This window comes from Scardinius erythrophthalmus (assembly GCF_964197995.2).
Source record: "Scardinius erythrophthalmus genome assembly, chromosome: 23".
In the NCBI taxonomy this organism is placed as follows: domain Eukaryota; kingdom Metazoa; phylum Chordata; class Actinopteri; order Cypriniformes; family Leuciscidae; genus Scardinius; species Scardinius erythrophthalmus.
The window spans coordinates 29,005,157-29,031,443 of record NC_138243.1 but is presented as its reverse complement, the minus strand read 5'-3'; the positions used below and the strand labels follow the sequence as shown (position 1 = coordinate 29,031,443).

At 35.6% G+C, this 26,287-nt stretch overlaps 2 protein-coding genes across 3 annotated transcripts in view; one reads left to right on the top strand and one right to left on the bottom strand.

Moving 5' to 3' along the window:
* The window catches only part of naa25 (N-alpha-acetyltransferase 25, NatB auxiliary subunit), a 28,868-nt gene extending 13,970 nt beyond the window's left edge, over positions 1-14,898 (top strand). The window contains exons 9-24 of one of the 2 annotated variants that reach the window (XM_081354958.1): positions 267-356; positions 583-755; positions 843-955; positions 4,163-4,370; positions 4,793-4,882; positions 4,966-5,146; positions 8,127-8,226; positions 8,328-8,479; positions 8,570-8,695; positions 9,273-9,516; positions 11,139-11,268; positions 11,574-11,639; positions 11,928-12,025; positions 12,108-12,218; positions 12,317-12,463; positions 14,403-14,898. In XM_081354958.1, the coding sequence (XP_081211084.1) occupies positions 267-356; positions 583-755; positions 843-955; positions 4,163-4,370; positions 4,793-4,882; positions 4,966-5,146; positions 8,127-8,226; positions 8,328-8,479; positions 8,570-8,695; positions 9,273-9,516; positions 11,139-11,268; positions 11,574-11,639; positions 11,928-12,025; positions 12,108-12,218; positions 12,317-12,463; positions 14,403-14,525 (2,152 nt within the window). In that variant the 3' untranslated portion in view covers positions 14,526-14,898. Of the gene's footprint in view, positions 1-266; positions 357-582; positions 756-842; positions 956-4,162; positions 4,371-4,792; positions 4,883-4,965; positions 5,147-8,126; positions 8,227-8,327; positions 8,480-8,569; positions 8,696-9,272; positions 9,517-11,138; positions 11,269-11,573; positions 11,640-11,927; positions 12,026-12,107; positions 12,225-12,316; positions 12,464-14,402 lie in introns of both variants that reach the window. The other variant, XM_081354957.1, reaches the window with a different exon arrangement.
* A 2,421-nt stretch (positions 14,899-17,319) lies between these two features.
* brap (BRCA1 associated protein) overlaps positions 17,320-26,287 on the bottom strand; it is a 15,807-nt gene continuing 6,839 nt past the window's right edge. The window contains exons 7-12 of the mRNA XM_081353821.1: positions 23,172-23,247; positions 21,998-22,136; positions 21,138-21,247; positions 20,765-20,854; positions 20,535-20,638; positions 17,320-19,708 (exon numbers count right to left, since the gene is read on the bottom strand). Coding sequence (XP_081209947.1) covers positions 19,342-19,708; positions 20,535-20,638; positions 20,765-20,854; positions 21,138-21,247; positions 21,998-22,136; positions 23,172-23,247 — 886 coding nt within the window. The 3' untranslated portion in view covers positions 17,320-19,341. The remainder of the gene's footprint in view (positions 19,709-20,534; positions 20,639-20,764; positions 20,855-21,137; positions 21,248-21,997; positions 22,137-23,171; positions 23,248-26,287) is intronic.

The window sequence follows — 26,287 nt, the reverse complement described above, 5'->3', positions numbered from 1 at the left end:
TACACATCATGTTTTTCTTTTAGTTTTTTTTCTTTTAGTTTTTTAAGCTCTTTTGTTTGAAATGGAAAAAATCTAGCTGCTATCTAAAAAAAAAAAAAAAAAAAAGGTTCGACTATCAGTCGACTATGGCAAAATCTAACGAATCAGATTCGACTATGAAAATCCTTAGTCGAAAACAGGCCTACTTCAGAGTGAGGTTGTTCTAGTTTAGCATTGAATTTCTGCTACGTAAGGTGTTAATCGGTAGATTTTGTTTCTTTCTGCAGCCCTGATGACTGGCAGTTCTACTTGCTATATTTTGACTCTTTGTTCCACCTCATTGATCAGAGCTGGACGCCTCCACAGGAAGGAGCTCAGTACGTAAAAAGTTAATTGCATGCAAATATTTAGCTGGGAAAGCATTTTTCACACTGGAAATGGAAGGTCAAGTACACTGCATTGTAAACTGCCTGTCGGTGATACAGGTATTTCATCAATATTGCGCACAGTATACGTACTGCATACTAGAAAGTAGTGTGCCATTGTGAACACATACTGTCTCATGTTCTCATGCATGCTGTGTTGTTCCTCTCTGTGTTGCAGTTCTTCAGAAGGAGAGGTGCACGCCTCCGTGGCTCAGTCCATCAGCTTCATGAAGGAGCGACTGGCCACAGAAGATGCGAAGGAGTCGAAGCATCTGAGAGGACCGTACCTGGCCTGTCTGGAGCTCATCAGACGGCTCAGAGAGCGGAGCGTTCCTGAAGTACAACAGCTAGGTACAGGATTGGGTCGGGATGGTTTACTCACGGCACAGGCTGTATGTTTGCTGTGTGTTTCTGACGTGTTTTCCCACCATGACGCAGGTGAACCTCTTGAGCTCATGTTCCAGTTCTTTGTGAAGTTTGGAGACAAGCCAAGTTGCATCACAGACCTTAAGATCTTTCTGGACCTACTCGCACCTGACCAACATGTGCAGGTTAGCACAAGAAGATGCAATGCATATTTCTCATATATATATTTAGGGCTGACCAAATTAACGTGTTATGTCTTAAATTAGTTAAATAACGTCTTAAATGAACTTAGGGTTAGTTCACCCAAAAATGAAAACTCTGTCAGTAATTACTCTCCCTCATGTTGTTCCAACCCCGTAAGACTTTCGTTCATCTTCAGAACACAAATTAAGATATTGTTGATGAAATCTGAGAGCTGTCTCACTCCTCCATAGGCTTCTCAGTTATTGAAACTTGCCGGCCCAGAAAGTTAGTAAAGACATCGTTAAAATAGTCCAAGTGAGTACAGTGGCTCAACCTTAAGTTTATCAAGCGACGAGAATACTTTTTGTGCAAAAATCCCCCAAAAATAATGACTTTATTCAACTATTCATTTTCTTCTGTGTGTTTCTCTGAGTGAGTTCACGTAGTGTAACAAAAAGTATTCTCGTCGCTTAATAAACTTAAGGTTGAGCCACTGTAGTCACTTGGACTATTTTAACGATGTCTTTTAGTGTTGTCAAAAGTACAGGTACTTCGGTACCAAGTCGGTTCTGAAATTTTAAAATGTGACGATACCAGCATTTCTGTAGTACCGGGTATATTCGGCACCCAGTAATAGGCAGCTGCTTCAGTCGCTCCGTGTTTATCTAAGTGCGGGGCTCCAGACTAACTTTTTTACTAGGAGCACTGCTCCGATATACCACAATATATATAGTGTCTGTGAATATTAAACCGCAAAAAGACTATTTAAATATTAGCCCTGCATGTTCTGCTTGTCTCTGTGTGAATGAATGGCGCAGACGCGCGGTTTCATTTACCTCACACAGACGCACGAGTGACGCTCGCGCTGTTTTCAGTCTCTGCTGCCTCACGATATGATGACATGATGAAATTCATCTCCAGAGCCACTCTGAGAGTCACTTCATGAGCATTTTACCGTTTCATTTGAGAAAAACTATCGTCATATCATACACACAGAAACTAAAAGGCCTTCACGGCAACCCGTCAAAATAAAAGTTCGGTTTAACTTGAAGAAATTGAAAGAAATAATTATATTAGGCTACTGTACAGTAGATTTAGCTATGTCTCCATGTATTAAAAATACTACTACTACCAATAATAATAATGTGTGCATTTGAAGGTGTGCAAAGTAATATTTACGTGTAAACAGCATGTAGCCTTCAGTGCTTATATGTAACGTTATAATTTACTTATGATTACCGTCATAAATAGTAGGCTAAGTCATTGAATTGAATATTTTTTTCAAATATTTAAATAAAATAGAAAAAATAGTTCCAACAGATTTTGCTGTGGTACCGAAATTGGTACCGAGAACTGGAAAATTTTAATGGTATCGGTACCGACTACTGGAATTTTGGTACCGTGACATCCCTAATGTCTTAACTAACTTTTCCGTGATGGCAGATGTCGATTACCTAGAAGCCTGTGAAGGAGTGAGACAGCTTTCAGATTTCATCAAAAATATGTTAATTTGTGTTTTGAAGATGAACGAAAGTCTTACGGGGTTGGAACAACATGAGAGTGAGTAATTACTGACAGAGTTTTAATTTTTGGGTGAACTAACCCTTTAAAGAGTTGAGAGAAAATGAGATGTGCGTCAGATCCGCTTCTCTGTCAGCAGCGGCAGATCTTAGTCACACCAGCCTATTAAAGCAGTTGCTGTCATGTCTGACGTTAATGTTAATCAAAGAACAAATGTCACTGAAAATGTTAGCCTTAATAAGGATTAATCTGTTTAATTTATGATTTATGCTGTTAAGAATATAAAATGTTCGATAACTTTATACAATTTCCTACCTGTTAGACAGGTCACAGGTAAATATGACATTTATTATAATTGGTTTATGGTAAGATTGTTTTAAGTTTGATCACAGGAATGAATTACATTTAATAAACTGTACAATTGTACAATTTAACTTGTAATAATATTCATCAATATTACTGTTTTGATACAAAAAGCAGAAAAATGCTAGGAGTGCTTCTTGGGTGTGAAAGTGTAAATACCTCCGGTGCTCTTCAGTCAAGGGATCCACATATATCTTAAGATAAGGGTTTGAGGCACTCAGGAGGATGAAGATTAAAAAGCCTTTATTAATCCATGGCTAGTCTAATAAAATAAAAACATGCCTACGTGTTTCAGCCAACAAGGCTTTCGTCAGGGCTTGAAATGTTTGTCAAACAGCTCACTTCCTTGTTAAGACCAGTAATCAATAACAGCTGCTTAGGTTGAGCAGGTAGGAAGCCACATGATTAAATGACTAGTATCACAAAAATTGCTTACAATCTTACAAGGCATGTTTTTATTTTATTAGACTAGCCATGGATTAATAAAGGCTTTTTAATCTTCATCCTCCTGAGTGCCTCAGACCCTTATCTTAAGAAATATTACTGTTTTGACTATTTATTATTAAATAAATGCAGCCTTGGTGAGCATAAGAGACTTTCAAAAACATACAACGGTAGTGTGTATATATATCTCAGTTGTATATGTGTGCGTGTATGTATATATGCATGCATATATTTATAGGTATACCCTTACTTGTACATTATCACACTCTTTTTTTCATCTTTTTGTATTTAAAGGGATATTTCACCGTTGGAAAGATGAATGTGTATTTAAATTGGGTCATTTATGTAGTAGAAATGTGACATTATTTTAGAAGTTGGTGCCTTCTATACTGAGAAAAGCCAGAAAATTTACTTTTGGCTCATGTGGATGAAAGACAACAACTCCCAGAATGCACTTGCTTCGCTGCTCTACGAGGACACTCCCAAGCCACGCCTACCGGTTACAGAGGGCAGTATCGGGAGAAATGATACAGCTAGGCTACTAGTCGACTCGAAACTGAAAAGACGGCGTTTTATCGTGAGATCCCCCTATGGGCGGGTTGAAGACATGCGGGACGAGCTCCTCCTACTGGCTGGAGTCTCTCGCCTCTGGACAAAACAGCGATTTTTGCGTCATCAGAGTTTTTTTTCCAGACACACAATACAGAAATCTCTCGTCTCAGGGGGACATGAGGGAGGGAAGCACGGTCATTCTAAAATACTAACGGGTTTCTACTGATACAAAGCTTAATGCTAATCGGTGAAGTATCCCTTTAAGAACAGACCACTTAGACAGGACGAGATGTTCTCGAATGTTTCCAACGTTCTTGCTACTGTCTCAGTTCATCAACAGGCTAATGGAGGCCGTGCCGCTGCTCGCTCCAGGAGAGGATGGGTTCGCGCTCCCGGGAGACACTCGGGCTCTGCAGAGACATCTGTGTGTGACGCAGCTCAGCCGCTGTCTGGGTCTCCAGCATGCGCTCAACACCGACGGCAAACTGGGCCTCATCAAAGAACTCAAGGCGCATTACCGACACGGCTTACAGTTCGGTAAGCAGATGAATAGGCAGGTTGGACTATTATAACTTCTTCCTTTTTAAATGACACAATCTCTGATAATGCCAGCCTCTTATATTCTCCACGGCAAGCACTAGTCATATTTTCTATTAAACATTTTACATATATTGTTACGGACCTATAATGATCTGTTTTCAGTTCACATTTATTTGTATCGCGCTTTTCACAATACACAAAGCATTGCATGAGTCCACATTACAATTTAGAGTTATGTATTTCAGAAATGTACATATACAAAATCACAGTTAGCTTAAAATGTGTTCATTTAAACAATGAAATAAAGGCAGAAACAATGAGCTCACTGAAGTAATGAATACTTGTTTGTTAACCAGTGATTATGACATTTAGAAAAATGTACAGAAGTCCTTTAATTTCCTGTTTCGTTTCTGCTTTAGGGAAGTCCTGTTTAAAAACAGAGCTCCAGTTCTCAGATATGTACTGTCTCATGGCGGCTCATGTCTATATAGACCTGTGGTTGGAGACGGGTACGTGTGCTTCTCATTTTCAGAGTCTGTTTTACTCAAACCTGTCATGTTACTGATGAGCGAGTGCGGTTTGTGTGTTGTAGGCGATCAGAACATGTTGTGGCAGTCTATGGGCATGTTAGAAGAAGGTCTCTCCCACAGTTCCTCCAACGCTCAGTTCAAACTGCTGCTTTTGCTTCTGTACTGCCGTCTGGGGGCTTTTGAGCCGGTGGTAGATCTTTACTCCAGCCTGGATGCCAAACACGTCCAGCACGACACCATAGGGTAAGAACAGCGCAACTACGGGAAATAAATGTCTTTTATTAATATGTTAAAGATGGCATTAAATAGATTTTTTTAATATATGTTCTTGGTGTGATTGTGCACAATTCATCAGTGCATCTTATTCTGAATTTTAAAGATGCAAGTTTTAGGACATAATAATTGAATACATGAAGTATATTAAAAATGAACAAAAATATTGAAAAACTAGTAATGCCATCTAAAATATACACTTTCCAGTACATATTTGTGCACATCAAAACCGAGAAAAAACATGTATGAAAGTACGCAATAACTTCACCATGTAACTCAGATGCAGGGGAGGAACAGAGTTGATTTAGTATTGTTTATATAATATTATAGTGTTTATTAGATGATAAAGATGATTTCAGAAATGTATTATTTGGTGAATTGTTTGTTAAAAAGCCTGAAATGTTCTGGATTAGTGATGACGACAAGATGAAATGGTTGTTTAATTTTAATGTGTTTAAATTGGCTACTTTTGTTTGTAAAGCCTGGATGCGGCGGCAGAGTTGTTTATTTAAATAAGTTCATGTATGTTGTGCCTACTGTCTTACAACTGGTTTTTGTTTTTTTTTGTTTTTGTGGTGGTATTGGTGTCTTATAAGCCCATTAGGGCTGGGCATACAGTAGTATGCAAGACACAATAATAATAATAAAAATTCATTCATTCATATTAGCATTTTTAATTAACTTTTATATTTTCAGTTTTAGTAATTTTATGTTTTTTCTTTTAGTTTTATTTATTTCTATTGAGCTCATTTCCTTTTTTTTTAGTGTCAGTAATTTTAGTGCTTCGAAAACTGAAATAAAACTATTTAAAGTTAAAAGGCTAATATTTTTACTATTTATTTTATTTAAGCTTTATTTTAATTAGAGGTGGGCATAGATTAATTTTTTTAATCTAGATTAATCTAGATTAATTTTGAAATTAATCTAGATTAATCTAGATTAAAATGGCTCATTTGAATTCTGCCGAAGGCATTCAGAATATGTGTGCTACCCAAATAATGACTATAAAAGTATTTGAGAACGGGTTTCTCAAGTCAGGTGGCGCATTAGACCAGGGGCTCATCTCCTGTTTCCAAAATGCATCACAAACTGCTTGAGAAAGCTGTTCTACTCATAGACAGTAAAAAGTTACTACTGTACTGTTACCGTCCGTAGGCAACATAAGGTAGGCCTATGTTATTATCAACTACTATAGGCTATCAATTAGGGATGGGCGATATGGCCTAAAATCCATATTGTGATATACATTGCAGCCTCTTGCGATAACGATATTATAATAAAACCATTTCAGAACAGGTAAACAACTGCTAAATGTTTTTTTTTTTGTTTTTTTTTTTTTTTAAGGGTGCATGTAGTTTTGAGAACATATATTGTGCAAAACTGTAAGTATACAACATAATTTTGCAGATAAATAAAATGTAAGTACACTAGCTGCAGAGACTTAAGTAGGTCTAATGTTTATTATGGCTTGGAGCTTATGAAACCCCAAATTTAAAATTAGAATATTCTAACTGATGTCTTTTCAGTTAAAAAGAAACACAACAACGATTCTTAAAATCGGGCGCAGACAGAGATTATGGTCTACACCACTCAGATATATTGGGAATAATACGCGCGCGCTGGTATTCAGTGATATGTTTCGTTTTGAATTTGAGGTGGTAGAACGGATTAGTCGTGTGTTAACTTACCGAATTTACACCACACAGTCTACGTCGGACAGCTTAAATCCGAACCAAGTCCAAATAATAGATGTTGCACCGATCTTTTACACCAGCTTTAACTTTCAGCCGTGTTTACTTAAGATGACGACGAATATGATGCGTTGCAGCCGGGTGCATAGATGGCCGGGTGTACATCGCGGCTGCGGGTAGATTGCGTCATCATAGCTTGCGTAGCTTGAGCCAGCTCCCAACCCAACTTTGAGAATAGATTAACGGCGATATTTTTTTTATCGCGCGATAAGAGTCTCGCGTTAACGCCGATAACGGCCCACCACTAATATATATATATATATATATATATATATATATTCTTTTTTAACAGTGGTTTAATGAACACATTGTGTCTTTGTCTTTAAATTAATTTAATTACAATTAAACGTTTCGCAATATATGTGTTTTGAATATATGTTCTTGGTCTTATTGTGCACAATTCATCAGTGCATCTTGTTCTAAATTTTAAAGAGCAGTTCTTTTGCAAGATGCAAGTTATAGGACATAATAATTGAATACATGAAGTATATTAAAAATGAACAAAAATATTGAAAAACTAGTAATACCATCTAAAATATACACTTTCCAGTACATATTTGTGCACATCAAAACTGAGAAAAAACATGTATGAAAGTACGCAATAACTTCACCATGTAGCTCAGATGCAGGTTAAGAACAGTGATGATTTAGTATTGTTTATATAACATAGTATTTATTAGCGTTTTTAATTTTCAAGCTCATTTAATTTTTTTAGTGTCAGTAATTTTAGTGCTTCGAAAACTTAAATAAAACAAGTTAAAGTTAAAAGGCTAATATTTAGCAATAGCATCTTAGTTTTAGTAAACAATAACAACACTGGTGAATAAGTTTAATTTTGTGATAAATTGAAAATTAAATACACCAACAAAATAAATAGAATTTTTAAATGTATTGTTTGTGTACCAATGAAAAGTAAAAAAAAAGAAAAAGAAAAATATACTGAATTTTTATCCAATATAAAATAAACAAGAACTTTACAGTTATTGAGCTAATAATATCATAGTCTACTTTTCATGATCAAATCCCAGTATATAAAATAAAGTCTTGGAATTAATTTGGTACATCACTGTACACCTTAAGTTAAATGTACTAGCATGCATTGTGTTTTTTTTTTTTGTTTTGTTTTTTTCCTCTCTCAAGGGTTCCTTGTCAAATGTCACCCATGCTAAAGCTGTTCTTTTGGTTCTGTCCTTGTCCAGGTATTTATTGACCCGCTATGCAGAGTCTTTGGGCCAGTTTGCTGCTGCTTCCCAGTCTTGTAACTTCTCCCTCAGGTTTTTTCACTCAAACCAGAAAGATGTACGTCATAGTTGTTCTTTTTAGAGATGTTTTCATTTATGTACAGAATCAAAATGACCGTTCTGTCATCATTTCCTCACGCCGTGTGTTTGTTCCTGCAGACCTCAGAATACATTATTCAAGCATATAAGTACGGTGCTTTTGAGAAAATCCCAGAGTTCATCGCCTTCAGGAACCGACTCGATCATTCGCTGCACTTTGCCCAGGTGCGCACGGAGAGGATGCTGCTCGACCTCTTCCTGGAAGCCGACCTGTAAGTCATCGTTACCTGTCGTGTATAGTCGTCACAGGTGTGGGATTATTCTGTAGGTTTCATTGTTTTTGTCTTCTTTTTATTGCACAGATCATCTCCTCTAGAGGAGAGTGTGAAATCAATGTCTCTGTGTCCGGAAGAGGACGACATCCCGTGGGACAACTTAAGGGACAACCGCGACCTGACTGTTCTCGTCGCCTGGAACCCTAAAGACAGGTACGTGGAGACTAACCTCCCGGACTAACAAACATTTTAAAGAGGACCTATTGTGCTTTTGTTCATGTTCAATTTTCATTAGTGTGTAATGTTGCAGTTCTTCTCTATATCAGTGTCAGTGTTTCTGAACTCCCGAAACGCCTCCATTGTGGTCTTGAGTTTCTTCCTGGAATGAACACGTCACTTTAAATAATTAATACACAGAATAAAGGGGCGGGGCCTGGTTGAGTTAGTTAGTAGTGTGTTAAACTGGTGGTTATGATAAGGGGCGGGACATTTCCCAAACACACTCGAAGTGATTGATCAATCACAACACACTGATCCAGCCGACCAATCAGAGCGCAGTGTGCTTTTCAGAAGGAGGGGCTTCATAGAGACAGGAACTAAACAGAGCGTTTCTGACAGACTGGGAAGAGAGGAGCCGCAACAATGGAGATTATGAGGGAAATAATCAACATTCAAGCAGGAAAACCTGTTCTAGCAGAGCACAAAAACATCAAGTCTTTGAGAAAGGGCATAATAGGGCCTCTTTGAGCATTCATGTTTCAATAATGATAATATTGCTCACGAATTGTAGGCAGCTGAACGAGGAGCACAAGCAGCGCTCTCTCGAGGATGAGACCCTGTGGCTGAGGTTGCGGTCTCTTACTCTGCGTCTGATTGGCTGCGTCTCCACGATGTCTCACCCGCCGGCACCGCGTAACTCGGAGAAGACGGCTGAAAACGGAGTGGCAGCCAAACCATCTTTTCTACTGTCGCTGCTCTCTCAGCTTGAAAACACGCTAAACCAGGCCACGCAGTTCAAGGAAAAACAGCTGCAGGTCAGAACCGCTAGAGACCGTTTAGCGAATGCAGTTAACGTGTTTTTTATCAGTTGCTTTATTTCTATTTCAGGCGAATTGTGTTAAGTAGCTCCTGATTGATATCAAAAAGCCTGAGTTTTGACTATCAGCATCAAGTCTTGTCCAGTGTTTATATAATATTATAGTATTTATTTAAATTGACTAAACTTAAATTTTTATACTTTTAGTCTTCCTTAAATTAGTTTTTTGTGCTTTTGTCATTTTGATATATATAGTTTTTATATATTTCTATTCATTTTATTTATTTCACTTAGTATTTCTAATTTTGCTTAAATTTTTTAGGGTCAAGATTTTCATCTATTATTTAGATTTTATATTATTTTAATTTTCAAAAGCGATATGATTCTTAAAAAAAAAAAAAATTTTCAAACTTAAGGAAAATTTTCTTTATATATTTTATTCCCAAAAATATTACTTAATGATCTCGAGACAAAAGTTAAGAATTCAAATTCTTCAGAATAATCTTTAAAAGATCATAACTAAAATAATTCCTTTAAGTTATAATAACCAATTTCTATTTCAGTCGAGTTGTGTTGGGTAGTGAATTCATCATCTCATTGGTCCAAAATAACTGCATATGCATCATCAAATATGTTCAGGCTCTGAGTTTTGTTGTTTTGCATAGCCTTTTACCATATTTTCTGCTGGGTTGTGCATGTTGTTGTATCAAAAATTTGAATTATTTTATTTATTTTACAATCGAAGGACTCATTTCTCAATGCTCACTTTTTCAAACATTAGTGTAGCTGTGGATCATTGTCCATTGTTTGGCACAAAATGCATTCAATGACTACATCTTTCAAATTACATGAATTTCTTTCTCACTGAGACACAACCATAACTGCGTACCTACAGGCCAATTTGCATGTTTACATAATGTTAAACTTCAAAGTTCAACCCATAACAAAAAGACTGGAATTTGCTACATTTCTACAGTAATATCATATTTAAATATATTCCAAATCTAAAAAATGAAATGCTATCAAAACAGTTAGATGTAGCTGTAGTCTTTATTACCATCTACAAGTAGTGGGATGTTCAACCTTGGAAATTTGACATTCACCCTTTATTCAAATATTATTAAAATGTGTTATAGATTTTGTAACCATATTGCGTAGTTGAGTCGATTGTTTTATTTGTGGTGATGACTCTCACATTGGTCCAGACTGTCATACAGAGGAATTATGAACACATGCAAAAACAAGAGGGAACCAATGAAATATTAATAACCGATTATGTTGTAGTTTTTCCTATGAGCTTCTTGTTTTTCTATGCATTTTTTTTTTTTTTTGTGCGTTGTTAAATAAAACCTGTAGCCTTTGCAATAAATACTTTGCCTTTTTTGTTAAATCATTTTGTCACATAAATACCTGAAATGAGTTTAGTGTTTTGTTCTTTCCTCATATTTAAATATTAAAAAACACAAAATATTTTCCTCTATTAACTTAAAAACAAATGTGAAATTTGAAAAAGTGACACCTAAGTATTGAGAAATATGCCCTAGTGATGTGTCCTGTAAAGCCCCTGTAGTGTGTAGACTGGCTAGTGTAGTTCTCTGACCTGTGTGTTGTGTTGGACAGCATCAGTACCCGTTTCTGGGTCCCGTGTCGTCTCGGCTGGCTCAGGCTCTCTCCAGCGGTTGCTGTCAGTGTCAGCTCTCGTCCCTACAGCTCCCTCTACACCTCCAGGAGCTCGAGAACACCGGTCTGGGTTCGTTACTTCAGTTCATTACAGCAGATCTTCTAGAAAGTGTCAATTTGCCTAGCAATCCTTTTTGATTTCATGGCAGTTATTAGCAAATTGATTCTGCTACAATCATGATATTTAATTGATAAAAATTGTGATTTCCTGGCCTGGAAAAAAATTTAACGATTAAAATAATTATATTATATTATATATTTGTCATGTGTTGTTATATTATTTTTATTATGATGTATATAAAAATAATATTTTTAATGCTTTCATTTATTTGACTTATTTATATACATTCATAATTTTGTCTTTTGTATTTTCAGATGACTCAACAGAGCTTCAGACACAAATATCAAATCTTTTCAAGTCTTTAGCAGTACAACTTCAAGGTATGTCACGGACTCAACTTCTTTAAAATTACTTTAATATTTTTGCTCATATTTCATTTGTCACATTTTTAAAGTTCATTGGATGACAATTTTGTTTCTTTTCTTTCATTAAAATGAAATAACTATGCTTCTGAAATTATTTATTTTCTGCTGATGTAAGTCAATGTGGGCAGGAAAAATAATAATAATAAGCTCCCTTTCAATATCCAATCAAAAAAAGTCTTATTACAAAAGTGAAATGTATTGCAAATGGTTTTATGTCGACTCTTTTTCTGTATGCTTATCCAGATATGTTGGAAAAATGTAAAGGTGATCTATTAGAAGTTAAAGATGCTCAAACCAAGACACAACCCTTTTTACTGGAGAATCTAGTCTACTTTGTTGAAGTGAGTCTCTCACCATTTTAAGAATTTAAGAGAATGCACAGCTCTCTTTAGAAAATAATTCATTCTTAACTCTTCTTTCCAGACCATTTGTATCGTCATATGGGTGTCTCATTACTGTGGAAGCGTCCTCCGGCCCTTAAAGTCTAGTTTACAGAAGAAGAAGAAAAAGAAAAAAGAAGCCAGCGCTGTAACGGTAATGGTAATGGAAGCCGAGTCAATATTTATGAAGTGTAGGGTTGGAGGGAATGTGGGTCACTCTTGTTTATGCGCTGATTTGTGTCTCCCGCACAGCCGGCGGTGATCTCGGCCTTCCAGGAGTTCAGCGGGAGCTTGCAGAGTCTCCTGAACCAGGCCCTGGAGCTCATCAAGAGCCAGGAGATCAGCCTGACGGCTCTGAAGCTGGGGGCCCTCAGTCTCCAGGGACAAACTCAGTCTGAGGCGAGTGACTTCAGAGACTGCTTGTCTCAAAAAGCCAGACTTTAAAGTCTGCTCCAGTGGAATTTATGCACTATTATTAGGGATGCACCGATATGAAAATTTTGGCTGACACCGATAATTCTTTATATTTGAAAGCCGATAACCGATATATTGGCCGATAAATCTAAATCAAATTTTTTATAGAATTTTTGAGAGCCTGATTACAAAAACATAAGTCTCACCATTAAAATCCACATCTCAAGCACACTATAATAATGATTTTCTCATTATTATTTTATGTAGCCGATATGACAGACTTGCACTGCACATGTTGCACTGAACTGTATTTTCCTTTTTTGAAGTGATTCCAATCATATTTCAAGCAATTCAAAACCATCATGTTGCATGTGAAGTGTCTCAGCTGAAGGAAATAATCCATTATTTATCGGCTTCAATATATCGGCCAAATTTTCTTATCAAGCCAATAACATTAAAAATTAACATATATCGACCGATACCGATATGGTGGCCGATATATCGTGCATCCCTGACTGTTACAGTAATTCATTAATATTAAAAAAAAAACTATTGTTCTGAATATAAAAATGTTTTTCTTCTTGGAAATGCATCTGAAAAAATGGGGTTGTCTTATATTCGGCGTCCAAACTTTTGCATGATACAAAAATACATGGTCAATAATACACCCGCAACAATAGGGAGCGCCAAATACGTGTCAAACGAGTGTTTCCCCCAGGACTGATAAACGCAGCGGAGTCATCAAACTACTCTCATTAAAGGGATACTTCACCGATTAGCATTAAGCTTTGTATCAGTAGAAACCCGGTAGTATTTTCGAATGGCCGTGCTTCCCTCCCTCATGTCCCCCTGAGACGAGAGATTTCTGTATTGTGTGTCTGGAAGAAAACCTCAGATGACCCAAAAATCATCATTTATCGTCATCTGAGGCTTTTTTGTCCAGAGGCGAGAGACTCCAGCCAGTAGGAGGAGCTCGTCCCGCATGTCTTCAACCCGCCCATAGGGGGATCTCACCATAAAACACGGTCTTTTCAGTTTCGAGTCGACTAGTAGCCTAGCTGTATCATTTCTCCCGATACTGCCCTCTGTAACCGGTAGGCGTGGCTTGGGAGTGTCCTCGTAGGGCAGCGAAGCAAGTGCATTCTGGGAGTTGTTGTCTTTCATCCACATGAGCCAAAAATACATTTTCTGGCTTTTCTCAGTCTAGAAGGCACCAACTTCTAAAATAATGTCACATTTCTACTACATAAATGACCCAATTTAAATACACATTCATCTTTCCAGTGGTGAAATATCCCTTTAAGCAGCCAAGAAATACAGCGTGACAGAGTGTATGTTAGAAGATGGCGAGCCTTAAAAATGCTAACAGTCAAACATAAGCTTACCTATTTCCAAAAATTGTATGAATATGGATGGTATGAATGAAATTCGGACGTACTACATCCACCATGTTGTTAATGTCACGTTTCCATCGCTTCACTGCTATTTATAAATCCTCTCCCTTAGGCTCATGGGATAGGAAAGTGTCCATCCAATGTGCACTTCAGAATCTCACAGGAAGTAGAAGGTCATCCGGGTACTTTTCGAATGCTGTATTCGGACATAGTATGCCTTTGTTGGTGTGCTGTTGTTCGCATACTATATAGTAGGGAAGTATTATATCTTGGACACATCAAGGCTCTTTAAAAATAACTCTGCCTAACCACAAAAACATTGCCTTAGAAGTGTGGTTCAGCGAGTACCAAGAAACAAAGCATGCCATTTTCTTCTTAAACTGTTTTTGAGAAACTATTAGAGCTTCATTTTCAAGAATTGCATTTACAAACTTCTTGGAATTCCTTGTCCTATAAATTGCATAAAGCAAGTACGAAGTCAAAGAGTCTGTTTAGCATGTTTCTGACCGCTGTTTTCTCGCTTCACTCAGGCGGAGGGGACCTTCACGAAGAGCGCCATGGATAAGGTGCAGAGCAGCTACCTGCGTTCACTGCAGGAGATCGGGGAACTGTTGAAGAAGAGAGTGGACACGTTGAAATCCCTCAAAATCTGAGCGCTCCATCGATCCACCATCCGATCCGGTCCCTGACCCGCACGGCTCCATGCGACGGCGTCCTCGGTCCCTAACTCAGTCTGTGAACTCAGCTGGTCGAGATCTCCCTCTCTTCCTATTTATCCGTCTCTTTACTCACGTTCAGATACAGGCACACTGTAAAGTTCAACAACGGCTTCAGCACAAGCATCTACGGTGCTCCCAGCGGCACTTTTAAATGGAAACGTAACTTCATATCCCTAGAAAAACTACATAGGCAAATGAATAAGCAATTTTAGAAGCACTGCTATAAATTATTGTACATAGTGTGAAGATTAAGAATATCAACGAGAACTCCTTGGCGAATTAAAGTGAACTGCTTTGTCCTTTTGTCGATGTCTTGCGTTATTGTCTCTCTCACTTCCCAGCCCTAGACCTCGCGAAACCCCTCCTGACGATTCGTATTCCCCCTACCGGTGCTACTCCGTATCGTAAGAAGCTAACTTCCAGACTGACACACTGCGACGCGTTTATGTAGCCGTTCGCAACGCACGACCAGCCAAGAGCTAAATTGGTCCCGAGGAGATTTTGCGCAAACTTTCGGTGGGGTGGTGGTGCGAGTATCCGGATGCTTTGGGTGCTTCTATTACGATGTTTCTTTATATATATATATATATATATATATTCCAAATGACTTTACTTGAGCCACAAGCGTTAGAAATGTAGCTTTCCCGATGGTTTGTTCGAAATCGGTAATAAATACGTCAATGTAGCATTGAATGCTACTTGAAAGACATGGTGAGGTTTGGGAAAGTTTGTGTACTTTGGTTAAAAATTGATTGATTGATTGATTGATTGATTGATTGATTGATTGATTGATGAAGAAAAACATTCATTCAATCATGTTTAAAATTTTTATTTTATGCTTAAAATGGCGGATGAATGGTTTTGTTTTTGGTTGGGCCGAATTGTTTACTTTGAACTCTAAAAAAATTGTTGATTGCACTGATGATGTCCCTTCAATGATGAGGTTTTATTGTTGCATACCAAAAACGTCTAAATTAGCCTTGCGTTACCGTCGCAGTAGAGACTAAGGTAGGTTTTTATATGACTGATTTGTTGATGTCTACCGGGAAGTGCAACTTGTTTACAATGTTTCCGAGCGCCATTATGAATCATGTTTATAGCGTGTTATACGGTGTGCTGCAATCTACGAGCTTTCACTGCTTTATACCTGCTCGGGGAGGGAGGGAGGGATGATGCTTTTCTCTTTTGTCAAGCTTTTTTATTTTAATCCAACACAACGGGTTACAGGACAAGTTGTGCAGCGAGCGGCTCTTCCATCGCTCTGGGACTGAAGGGCTCATTTCGTGTCCTCGCCGTCTCAAAGTACGAGGACGACAAGTGCTTCTGGACTAAGGAGGTCGTTTCGAGATGTCAAGAGGTGGTTGGAAGCGTGTCGGCTGATGAATTCTTTTGTTAGGGAATTTGAGGAAATACAAACAAAAACACTGGAATGTGAAAAGGAGTTTTTTTTTTTTTTTTTTTTTTTTTTAAATAAAAAGTAAATGTTCCACATGCAGTGACTGCTTTTGATTTCTTGCACCCTGAAGCCATAAAATGTTTTATATCACATTGATTTCAATAGGATAATCTTGTACCATATTGATATAAAATTACAAAAAGGAAGAAAATGCATTGAGGGGAAAAAAATACTACTATGGAAATCAGTGTCTACCATCAACTTCCTGGTTAGTTACCAACATTCTTCAAAATATCTTCTTTTGTGTTCAACAGAAGAAAGAAATTCATGCAGGTTTGGAACAACATGAGGGTAAGTAAATGGCAAAATGTACATTTTTGGGTGAACTGTACCTTTAACACTCGCCAAGCACCAAATAAGAGAAAAAATAGGTCCATTTTCATGAATTCTAACAATGCAAATTGTGAGAACATGAACAAACGTGAACGACGTTCGGGACAGCTGACAGGCCAGTGTTGCAGCATCATGAAAGTTTAAGTCTTGCCAATTTAAGTATTCAAGCTCAAAGACGTGAAAGGAAGCTCAGGTCGTTACTCCTAGAAGTCCGCGTCCCAGACAGCACGCAAATTGAGCTCTCTTTCACGTCTTAATGCGCTTGGACGGACATATTCAAACAAAATGGTCAAAATGCTTATCTTGTCAAATATCTCTGTAAACGTACTCAGTTAATCCTTAAAGGATCACGCCGACTTTCTGGGACTTTAGCTTATTCACCGTATCCCCCAGAGTTAGATAAGTCCATACATACCCTTCTCATCTGCCGTAACTCTGTCTGACGCACCCACCGCTAGCCTAGCTTAGCACAAAGAGGATTGTTGAGAATAGTTCCCAGTATGTATACGGTTAGAAGATGGCTGTGTCTCGTGTGACCTTGTTATTTGTACACGCTGTGACTATACAAATCACAACATGTAAATAGGAAAAGTTTGGCGTTATGTTTACACTTATTGGGAGCAGTATGCTAGCTGGAGCCGTTTACCTCCAGTCTTTGTGCTAAGCTAGGCTAGCGGTGGGTACGTCAGACAGAGTTACGGCACGCACGGAGATGAGAAGGGTATGTATGGACTTATCTAACTCTGGGGGATACGGTGAATAAGCTAAAGTCACAAAAACGTGTTCCTTTAATTGAACGTAAACAGTTGAGAAATAAAACGCAAGTGTAACAGTATCATGGATCTATTAGCTCTTTAAAGTGAGGGTAACCTGATAAACCTGTTGCTGTCTGCAATTTGAATGTTAATCAAAGAACAATCACTCATTGCTCTTGACTGAATAATTTTTGTAACTTTAATAATTAATCTGTTTCATGCCTGGTAAACAAATATTTATGGCCGGTATAAATAAAAAGTCACTAGCCAATTGCAGGTGTGGCAAAAAGTTAGTTTTAGGCCCTGGCATTAAATTACATTACATCAGTGTTCCCCAGACTGGTGTTAATTAAATCATAAAATTTTAAAATGAAAACAAAGTAAAACATTCACTAAAAAATGTTTTGTATTATTTTGTTTACCTGCATGTCATGTGACCATTAACCATCATGTGAGATCAGTGAACTTAATTTTATTATTATCATCATCATCATTATTGTCCTAACTTATTAACTTAAAATCTCATGGGTTCTGTTAGTAAATATATTAGGGCAAAGAGGTTCAGCTAACAAAAAAAGAAATGACATGAATTTGAATATGTTTGAAAGACAAAAGCCTTCTAGAGACAGTAATACATGGTTAAATGACTTGCTGAATGATCATTTCAAATGATATCTGTAAGGTGATTTTTTTTTTTTTTTCACTGTTTGCAGATACCAGATGAATGAATAGTAGGCTACAGTTGCAAAATTGAGTGACTAATCTTATAAAGTTTTTTTTTTTTTCATTGTAGACTCCAAATATAGCTCACTCTGAAATAAAAATGTTACAGCAACAAGCCATTTCCTCACAAAAGTAGTTTATTTAGCGTTGCGAAGACACTTCTCCATTGACACCCATTCAAAAAATGGCCTTTTGTCTTAAACGGATGTTTCACCACACAGGCCTGTATTATAAGTGCTATAAATAAGGAATGCCTGTAGCCTATTTAACTTACTTTCTTGTGCGGCTTGTGTGCTGTGATGGAAAGCGAAGACTAACACAAGCAAGTGCTTTTATTTGTAGCTTGAACAGTTTGACAATCACAAATATTTAGTTTGAGGCTTGTTAGATTTCCTGTCAAAGGGTATTAATACACCAATCCCACGCATCTGCAACCTATGAGAAGAAGGGTGTGGAAACCAATACAAAGAGTGACTGTTTAACTTTCTAAAAATAAGTGGGTGGATGTGTTGGATAGTAAAACATGACGAAGGCCGCATGAGTCTGAGAACCAAATATGCAAACATCAAGCGTCTGAGACGGTTCCCACGAAGCAGACGTGCCCTTAAAACTACAAAGTCATTGTGGTTTTGGGTTACAATACCACACCTGTGACCTGCGATGATGATGATAATACTGTGCGCAGTGTGTTTCTGTTGGGGTGAATCTCGTGAAAAATGTCAAATTTCAGATCGAATCAAAAGAAAAAAAAATATTTTGCATAAACTAAGTAGTATTTTCATGATAATCAAACATCACCTCCTAAATTCTCACTGTAAAAACATTTAATTTGAATTACTGTAATGCAAAAAATAGTGTATTACACTGAAAAAAATGATTAGTTGAAATTAATAAAAAAAAATTATCGTAAGTGGTCAATTGATTTTTATCTACATTTAAACAAATACATTAAGTTGAACTTAATTTGAGTTCAACTTAATGCATGTTTAAATGTAGATTAAATCAATTGAATGCAACCACTTACGATAAAAAAAATTGATTAATTTCAACTAACTATCCTTGAGTGTTTATACACCACTATAGTATTTCTCTCTCCAAGTGAAACATGACCAGAACAGGTTTTCATGAGATTCATCTGTCAGAGCTGCGGAAAGCAACATTTCTACAAACATAAAGTAAAACCAAACAATGAATAAACTTCCAGAGTCATCAGCACGCATTCATGAATCTTGACATCATCCAGCCACGAGGACACGAAAATAATACGAAAATAAAAGAACAGCATTTTGTTTTTTCGTATAAAAAACAGCCCGAGCTCCATTTCTAAGCAGCACTGGTGTCCTCGCGTGAGACATTAATGAACAAACGGTAATATATTAGAGCCTCTAATGAGGATTATTCACTCTCCCTCATCTCCAAAGCAGCCTGTGCAACATTTCCTCCATCCGTTAAGCACTGAACACACTAAACCCAACGTCTTTGGCTACTTTCCCCTCTTGGATCGTCCTTTCCGGCCGAGTTTGCCAGAGCCGTGTGCCGAGGGCCCGGGCTGCGGGGGGGCAGGGGCCGCGGCGATGTTGATCTGGCCCTCTTGGATCTCCTGCCGGGTGTCTGCGGGCATGCGATCGATCTGCTGCTGCGTCTCCAGGTAGAACATGACGTCCCGCAGCTGCTCCTGAAGCTCGGCGATCTGGCCTTCCTTATTGGCTGCGGTCTCGTGACTCCGCCTCTCCTCCTCCTGCAGCTGCGACTGGAGCTGCGTCTGATTGGATCGCAGGCATCGGTTCATCTCCTGCTCCTCACGCAGCTCTTGACTGAGCTTCACCACTTTGTTATTCAGCTGGGAACATCTGCAGCACAGAAAGACTGTCAAGAGTATGTCTTATACTATAAAAATGGCATTTTAAATATTGAAATGATGAATAGGCATGGTAGGCAACTCGATTTTCACAAATTTAACATGGTAATTTCCTCCAAAAACTGTTTTTACAACAATTAATACTTAGTACTGTAACTTTATTACTTTCATTAATAATAAAAAAATCATACAATTTTAAAATAACTAAAATCTTTCACGTTTGAAGGAAATCTTATTCATATTTTTATGTATTATTATTATTATTAGTGCTGTCAAGTCAATTAATCAATTAATTGCATCTAACATAAATTTATATACCGTATATATATTTACAAACTTTTATGTTAAGTGCCATTAATCACGATTAATCTGTTTGATAGCACTAATTATTATTGTAGAAGAAACATTAACTTGACTATATTTACCGTGCAAGTTTTATTGTAGTATCATAGATACTATTATAGTTTTTATTAATATTTTGAATTAGTTTTTATTTGTATTTTTTCCAGTAATTATTGCATTTTTGTGATTATTAATTTTGTTTGTTTATTCATACATTTCTATACATTTTTTTTAAAGTTTTAGTTATTTTAGTACATCAAGTTAAACTAAATAAAAATGAGAAATGTTGCAACCCAGCTGAAATCAAATCAATAAATTCAGGTTTTTTTTTTTATATCAAGTAATGAAGGTTTTTTTACGGTTTTAGTTTTATTTAACTATAATAACCCTGTTACCAACGTGAAGTTTTGTCTGGCCTATAATAAAGAGATCTAAGTGTTTTGCATGATAATGATGTGAGATTCAGTAAATTATACTTCTTCTCGATGGATTGTTTTTCTTTGATGAGTTCGTTCAGTTTCCGCTCCAAACTGTCACACTTGTCGATCGTCTCCTTGAATTTGGCCTTCATGTTGTTGATCTAAAAGACAGACACACACACACACACACACACACTCTTCACTGGAGTTCATTTGAGTTTGAGCAGATTATGATGATTTTAAACTATGCTTATTCTGGATTAGTTGTAGTAAACTGCAGTCCTCACCTCCTCCGCTGTGTCTTTCTCCAGATGAACTATTTTATTCTCCCAGTAAATGCGCTGAGAGTCCAGCTGGCTCGTTAATAAATATGAATACTAGTGAAAAAAGACATTAAAAACATTGTAAGAGAATGTGATAGAAGAGTATCCAACACAATCCAACTTTCCACACTTTAACACACACTCTTGATTCTTAAATATGTGGTTTACGGAGACTCTACATATACATAATGGTTTTTATACTGTATATTCTCTCCCGTTACACAAACTCTATGTCTTTTAAGACATTTGGTTTACAAAAACACAGGAAGTGTCCTCATAAACCATGTTTATGTTATGTTATTATAAACCATATATACAAGAACACACACACACACACCTCGAGCTGCAGCGCATCGATCTTCTCATCCTGACACGTGTCTCCTTCACACTCGTACTGCACCATCTTCCCGTCGGTTTTACTGGCAACGAGCCGGTGGACGTAGTTATCTGATCGACAGACAGAATATTCAGAAACCATTTTGTTGATGATTACATGTAAAATGTTTCAAATTTAAAATTACATCATTAAAAGATTCAATGCATTTCACTTCCACATAATTTGACATTTTGAGTGAAATATTTAAGTTGAACTATTATGCCCTCTTTCAAACTCTTGATGATGTTTTTGTGCTAGAACAGGTTTTCCTGCTTGAATGTTGAGTATTTTCCCTCATATTCTCCATTGTTGCAGCTCCTCTCTTCCCAGTCTGTCAGTAACGCTCTGTTTAGTTCCTGTCTCTATGAAGCCCCTCCTTTGATTTTATCCAGTTATAAAAGTAAAAAAAAAAAATTAATTTTAAAAGTTTCTAATTCTAAGGCCGTGTGTCCACCAAAGCGTTTCCTCATGTGGCTAGCATATTTTTTCCAGTTGTTTTCAATGGGAACGCCACGTTTTTGAGGCGTTCAGCGTCTATTTCTCGCCGAGAGCTGAAGAATGGTCAACATTTGCTCATCACTGTCACTTTTTACCCAGCCATCCAATCACAGTGGAGAAGGGGCGGGACAAACCGCCACATAATAACAGAACAAAATCATTTACAACAAGAGCCAGAGCAAATACTTAAAGGCTAAAAACTCTGGTGGACACGCGGACTAATGGCTAATCTGATTGGATAAATTAAATAATGTATTATTGATTTATTGCTAGCCACTTTTGAATCTCTGGGATCTTTGTTCCTGATCTGGGCCGTCACACACCTCCAGCGTAGTCCCAGACCCTGTGATTGGTCAGCTGCATGGCGTAAGTGTGCTGCGTTTCCTCGAAGTGCTTGTAGGCATGACGACTGATGTAGCGTCCGCAGCCGATGTGACCGCAGATGAGACAGATCCACAGGTTCTGGGAGAGATTAGCAGATATATGCATCTCAAATATAATACAAGCAGGGTTATTATTAGCGTTAACTAAAACAATTATAAACATTTCTGTTCATTGAAATCAAGCTGAAATCAAATAAAATATAAATGTTAGAAAATGTGAAATGTTGCCTTGGCAATAAACTGTTGAAGCTCTATAATTATTACCTGGAAATAAATAAAAACTAAAACTGAAAAAAAAGAAAATAGCAATATAATTTTTTTTTTTTAAACTAATAAAATGACAAAACGAACAGACTAAATTTTTTACTAACATTAACATGAAACTATGTTATATAACTAAAAATATACAAATAAATGATACTTCAAATGGATAAAATAAAATATTTATTAAAATAAATATAATAAAAATAATAAAATTAAATATATGAATAAAACTACAATAAAAGTGAAATAAAAACTAAAATAACACATCTGTATGCGCAAGAGAGACTGCAATTAATGATTATTTTAATAATTTTAAAAATTGTTTTCAGTATTTTATGATTTAAAAAAAATTGGTAACACTTTACAATAAGGTTTCATTAGTTAACATGAACGAATGACCAATACTTTTTTAAGAGTAAAAGTTGTATCGATTAACATTAGTTAATGCAGTGTGATGCGTCGCTCACTGTTAGTTCATGATAGTTAATGCATTAAATAATGTTAACCAGTTATTCCATCCATACAGTGTGCAAATATGTGTCTAAGTTGGTTTTATGCATTATGTGCAAAAAAGGATCAATTTAAAACATCACATTGTAAAACTTGCCCACCATAATAAAGAAAAACATAAGCACAGACTAAACGTGTGGCCCATTACAACAGTCCCTTTATATTCACTGCTGTCATAAAAACACATGTGTTAATGTAGCGTTTTGAACATGCCAACAAAATGCATATTTAACACAGCAAAAATGTGAGTGCATACAAGTTCAAATGCATTCTGATTCAATTTGCCAGTACAAATGTTTTCCGTACATGCAGGATTAATCTGGTGTTCTGGGTTAGTTACCTCTTGCACTCCACACTCAAAACACTTGTTCTCCTCGACGGGTTCAGGAGTCTGACAGTATCTGCACACCGGACACCTGAGGCACAAGCAAACACCATCAGTGCTCAGTAGATTATTCATATCCATTATTAGATTAAACATTATACACACCATTAGTGCTCGGAAATTAGACCTTTTCCTTTCTTCATAAACATCTCTGATTCATTGGTGCATGAAATATTATATTTAATGAAATAATATAATATTGAAATAATATTTAATAGACACAAATTTCAGGATTCAATTTTGATTCACATGTCTGCGATTCGATTTTGATCTTGATTCAATTCAATATTCATTTGGATATATATATTTAAAGTGCAGTAACATGTACATTTTTCTCCAGGACAAAAATCTCTTTCAACTAATGTTATAAACTATACAGGAAACCCATCATTTGGTTCGTTGCTTTATTATTATAATATATTATAGGTTGTTATATATTACAATAATGGTGATTTGTATAACATTTAAATTGCACATAAGGCAGTTTTTATAATAATAATAATAATAATAACTTTTTAATGATATAATTGTTTCTTCACCAATTATTATTACTATTTAAAAATATAGTAGTGGTCAAAAGTGATCATCAAAATATGAGAAAATATTTTTTATAAACATTTAAAATATAATGTTTTATATTTTAAAAATATTTTAAATATGGGGAAAGAACAAAACACTATCTTGGTTAATCTGACAAAATTATTTGGCAAAAAAAAAAGGCAAACTACAGCTACAGTTTTGTTTTGTTTTTTTACTAAAAAGATGCATAAAAAGACAAAAGCACACATTGACTACAACATAATCAGTTATTAATATTTAGTTGGTTCTCTCTTGTTTTTGTGTGTTCATAATTTCTTTGTATGACAGTCTGGCCAAAATTTGTCGGCACAATTTTATTGTGTTATTATATAAAATAAAACAATCGACTACGCAATATTTGTAATAATATTTGAATAAATATTTCCTAGGCTTGACGTCACTTTTGCCCACTACTGTAGAATGAATATTGAAGGACAGGTTAAGTCAAAATATAATGAATGTGTAATAAAAGTAAAGCTTGTAGTGATTTATTGGATGGGAGGCGCTACAAAGTTTTGTTCATTCATCAACAAAAAAAAAAAAGCATAGACTAAAATATTCTTGGGATTTAAGAAACGATATCGGTTCATCAAAATTGATGCTTTCAACCCAGCCCTAATATTTAATATGTGTGTGTTAGGGAGTCTGTTCACGTCACTAACTCATTGTAAAAGCATTAGTAATAGTGATGCATGCATTAGCAAACACCACTAATAATATCTTGACCTACATTTCATGCCCAATCAAATCCTGAAGAATAAAATAAAGTCTAATCCTACATAATTTCCCTCTGAATATCATTTCTCTCAGAAATACACTGGTTAAATGTGTCATACGTGCCAGTTCATGTGTGTACACACTTAAACCTGAAACCAAACCAGCGGTTTGCACTCTCATTGTGACTTTCATCTCACAGGTCAACTATGACTATTACACACAAACACAACAACAACAGGTCAGAGGTCAACTATGACAATTACACACAAACACAGCAACAACAAGAAAAGAGAACAGCCTGGCAAACTTTGATCACATGTCAATGAAGAACCGGGACGAAAAGGTTCAAAGTGATGCACATAATTAACAGAAGACAGTGAAATATGAGTGTAAACACCGTGTCAGAGGAGAAGAATGTGTCACGAGGAGAAGGGTGTGGATGAAATACGTCAAACGTCAACTAAATAAATGGGAAAAATACTCTCAAATGTCTCAAAGTTACTATAAAGTCTACTTAATTTAATACAATTATAATTTATAATAATAATAATCATTTTTATTTTATAACTTAGTGTTTAGGTAATTAAATGTAAAATAAAATTTTAATTTTAAATTAAAAATATTAAATCTGATTCAAGTCAAATGTCTCATATAGTTACTATAAAATGTACTTAATTTAATACAATTATAATTTATAATAATAATTTTTATTTTATAACTTAGTGTTTAGGTAATTCATTGTAAAATAAAATTTTAATTTTAAATTAAAAACATTAAATCTGATTCAAGTCAAATGTCTCATATAGTTACTATAAAGTTTACTTAATTTAGTAAAATAATTTATAACAATTATAAAAAATTATAACTATTTGTTAACAATAAATGTAAAATTAAATTTAAATTTTACATTAAAAACATTACATTTGATTTAAGTCAAATGTTTTATAAAGTTACAATAAAGTCTTTCTTTCTTTCTTTCTTTCTTTCTTTATTTCGAACAAAAATAAATAAATAAAAATACAATAAGTGTGTTGCAACATACTAAAAGGAAAAAACAATATCTATAAAGTCTTATAAACCATAATTGCAATATGTCCAAAAAGGAGCGGGATGAAGAAGAAGATACTTAATTTAATGTACTTATATTATAATTTATAATAATAATAATATTTTTATTAAAAACATAAAATTTTATTTAAGTCAAATGTCTCATAGTTACTATAAAGTTTATTTAATTTAATTTAATTAAATAATTTATAACAATAATAAAGATTATTTTTTAGAACTTTGCTAACAAATAAAAGTAAAATAAAATAAATTTTAATACATTTATTTTAATAATTTAATAATTAATAAATTTTAAAAACATTACATTTTATTGAAGTCAAATGTGTCAATAATACAACATTTACTTAATTTAATTTAATAAAATAATATTTTGCAATAATAAAGTTTAAAATGAGTTAATTTCCATAATTTGACATCTTGTGAGTGAAATATTCAGCAATAAATAAATGTAGGACGGGACTTGATTTTATCCAGTAGGATTGAAATTGATGATATTATTTAATATTAATTTTCCCAACCCACAGCCTTGGATACATCACCAGAAAAGTTTCAAAAATGTCAATGAATATATATATATATATATATATATATATATATATATATATATATATATATATATATATATATTTAAATGGTCTTTAGAATAATTCGACGGTAAATAATAGAGTGAGTTTTGCTTTGCTGTTGAATCTCAAGGCAGTGTCTGT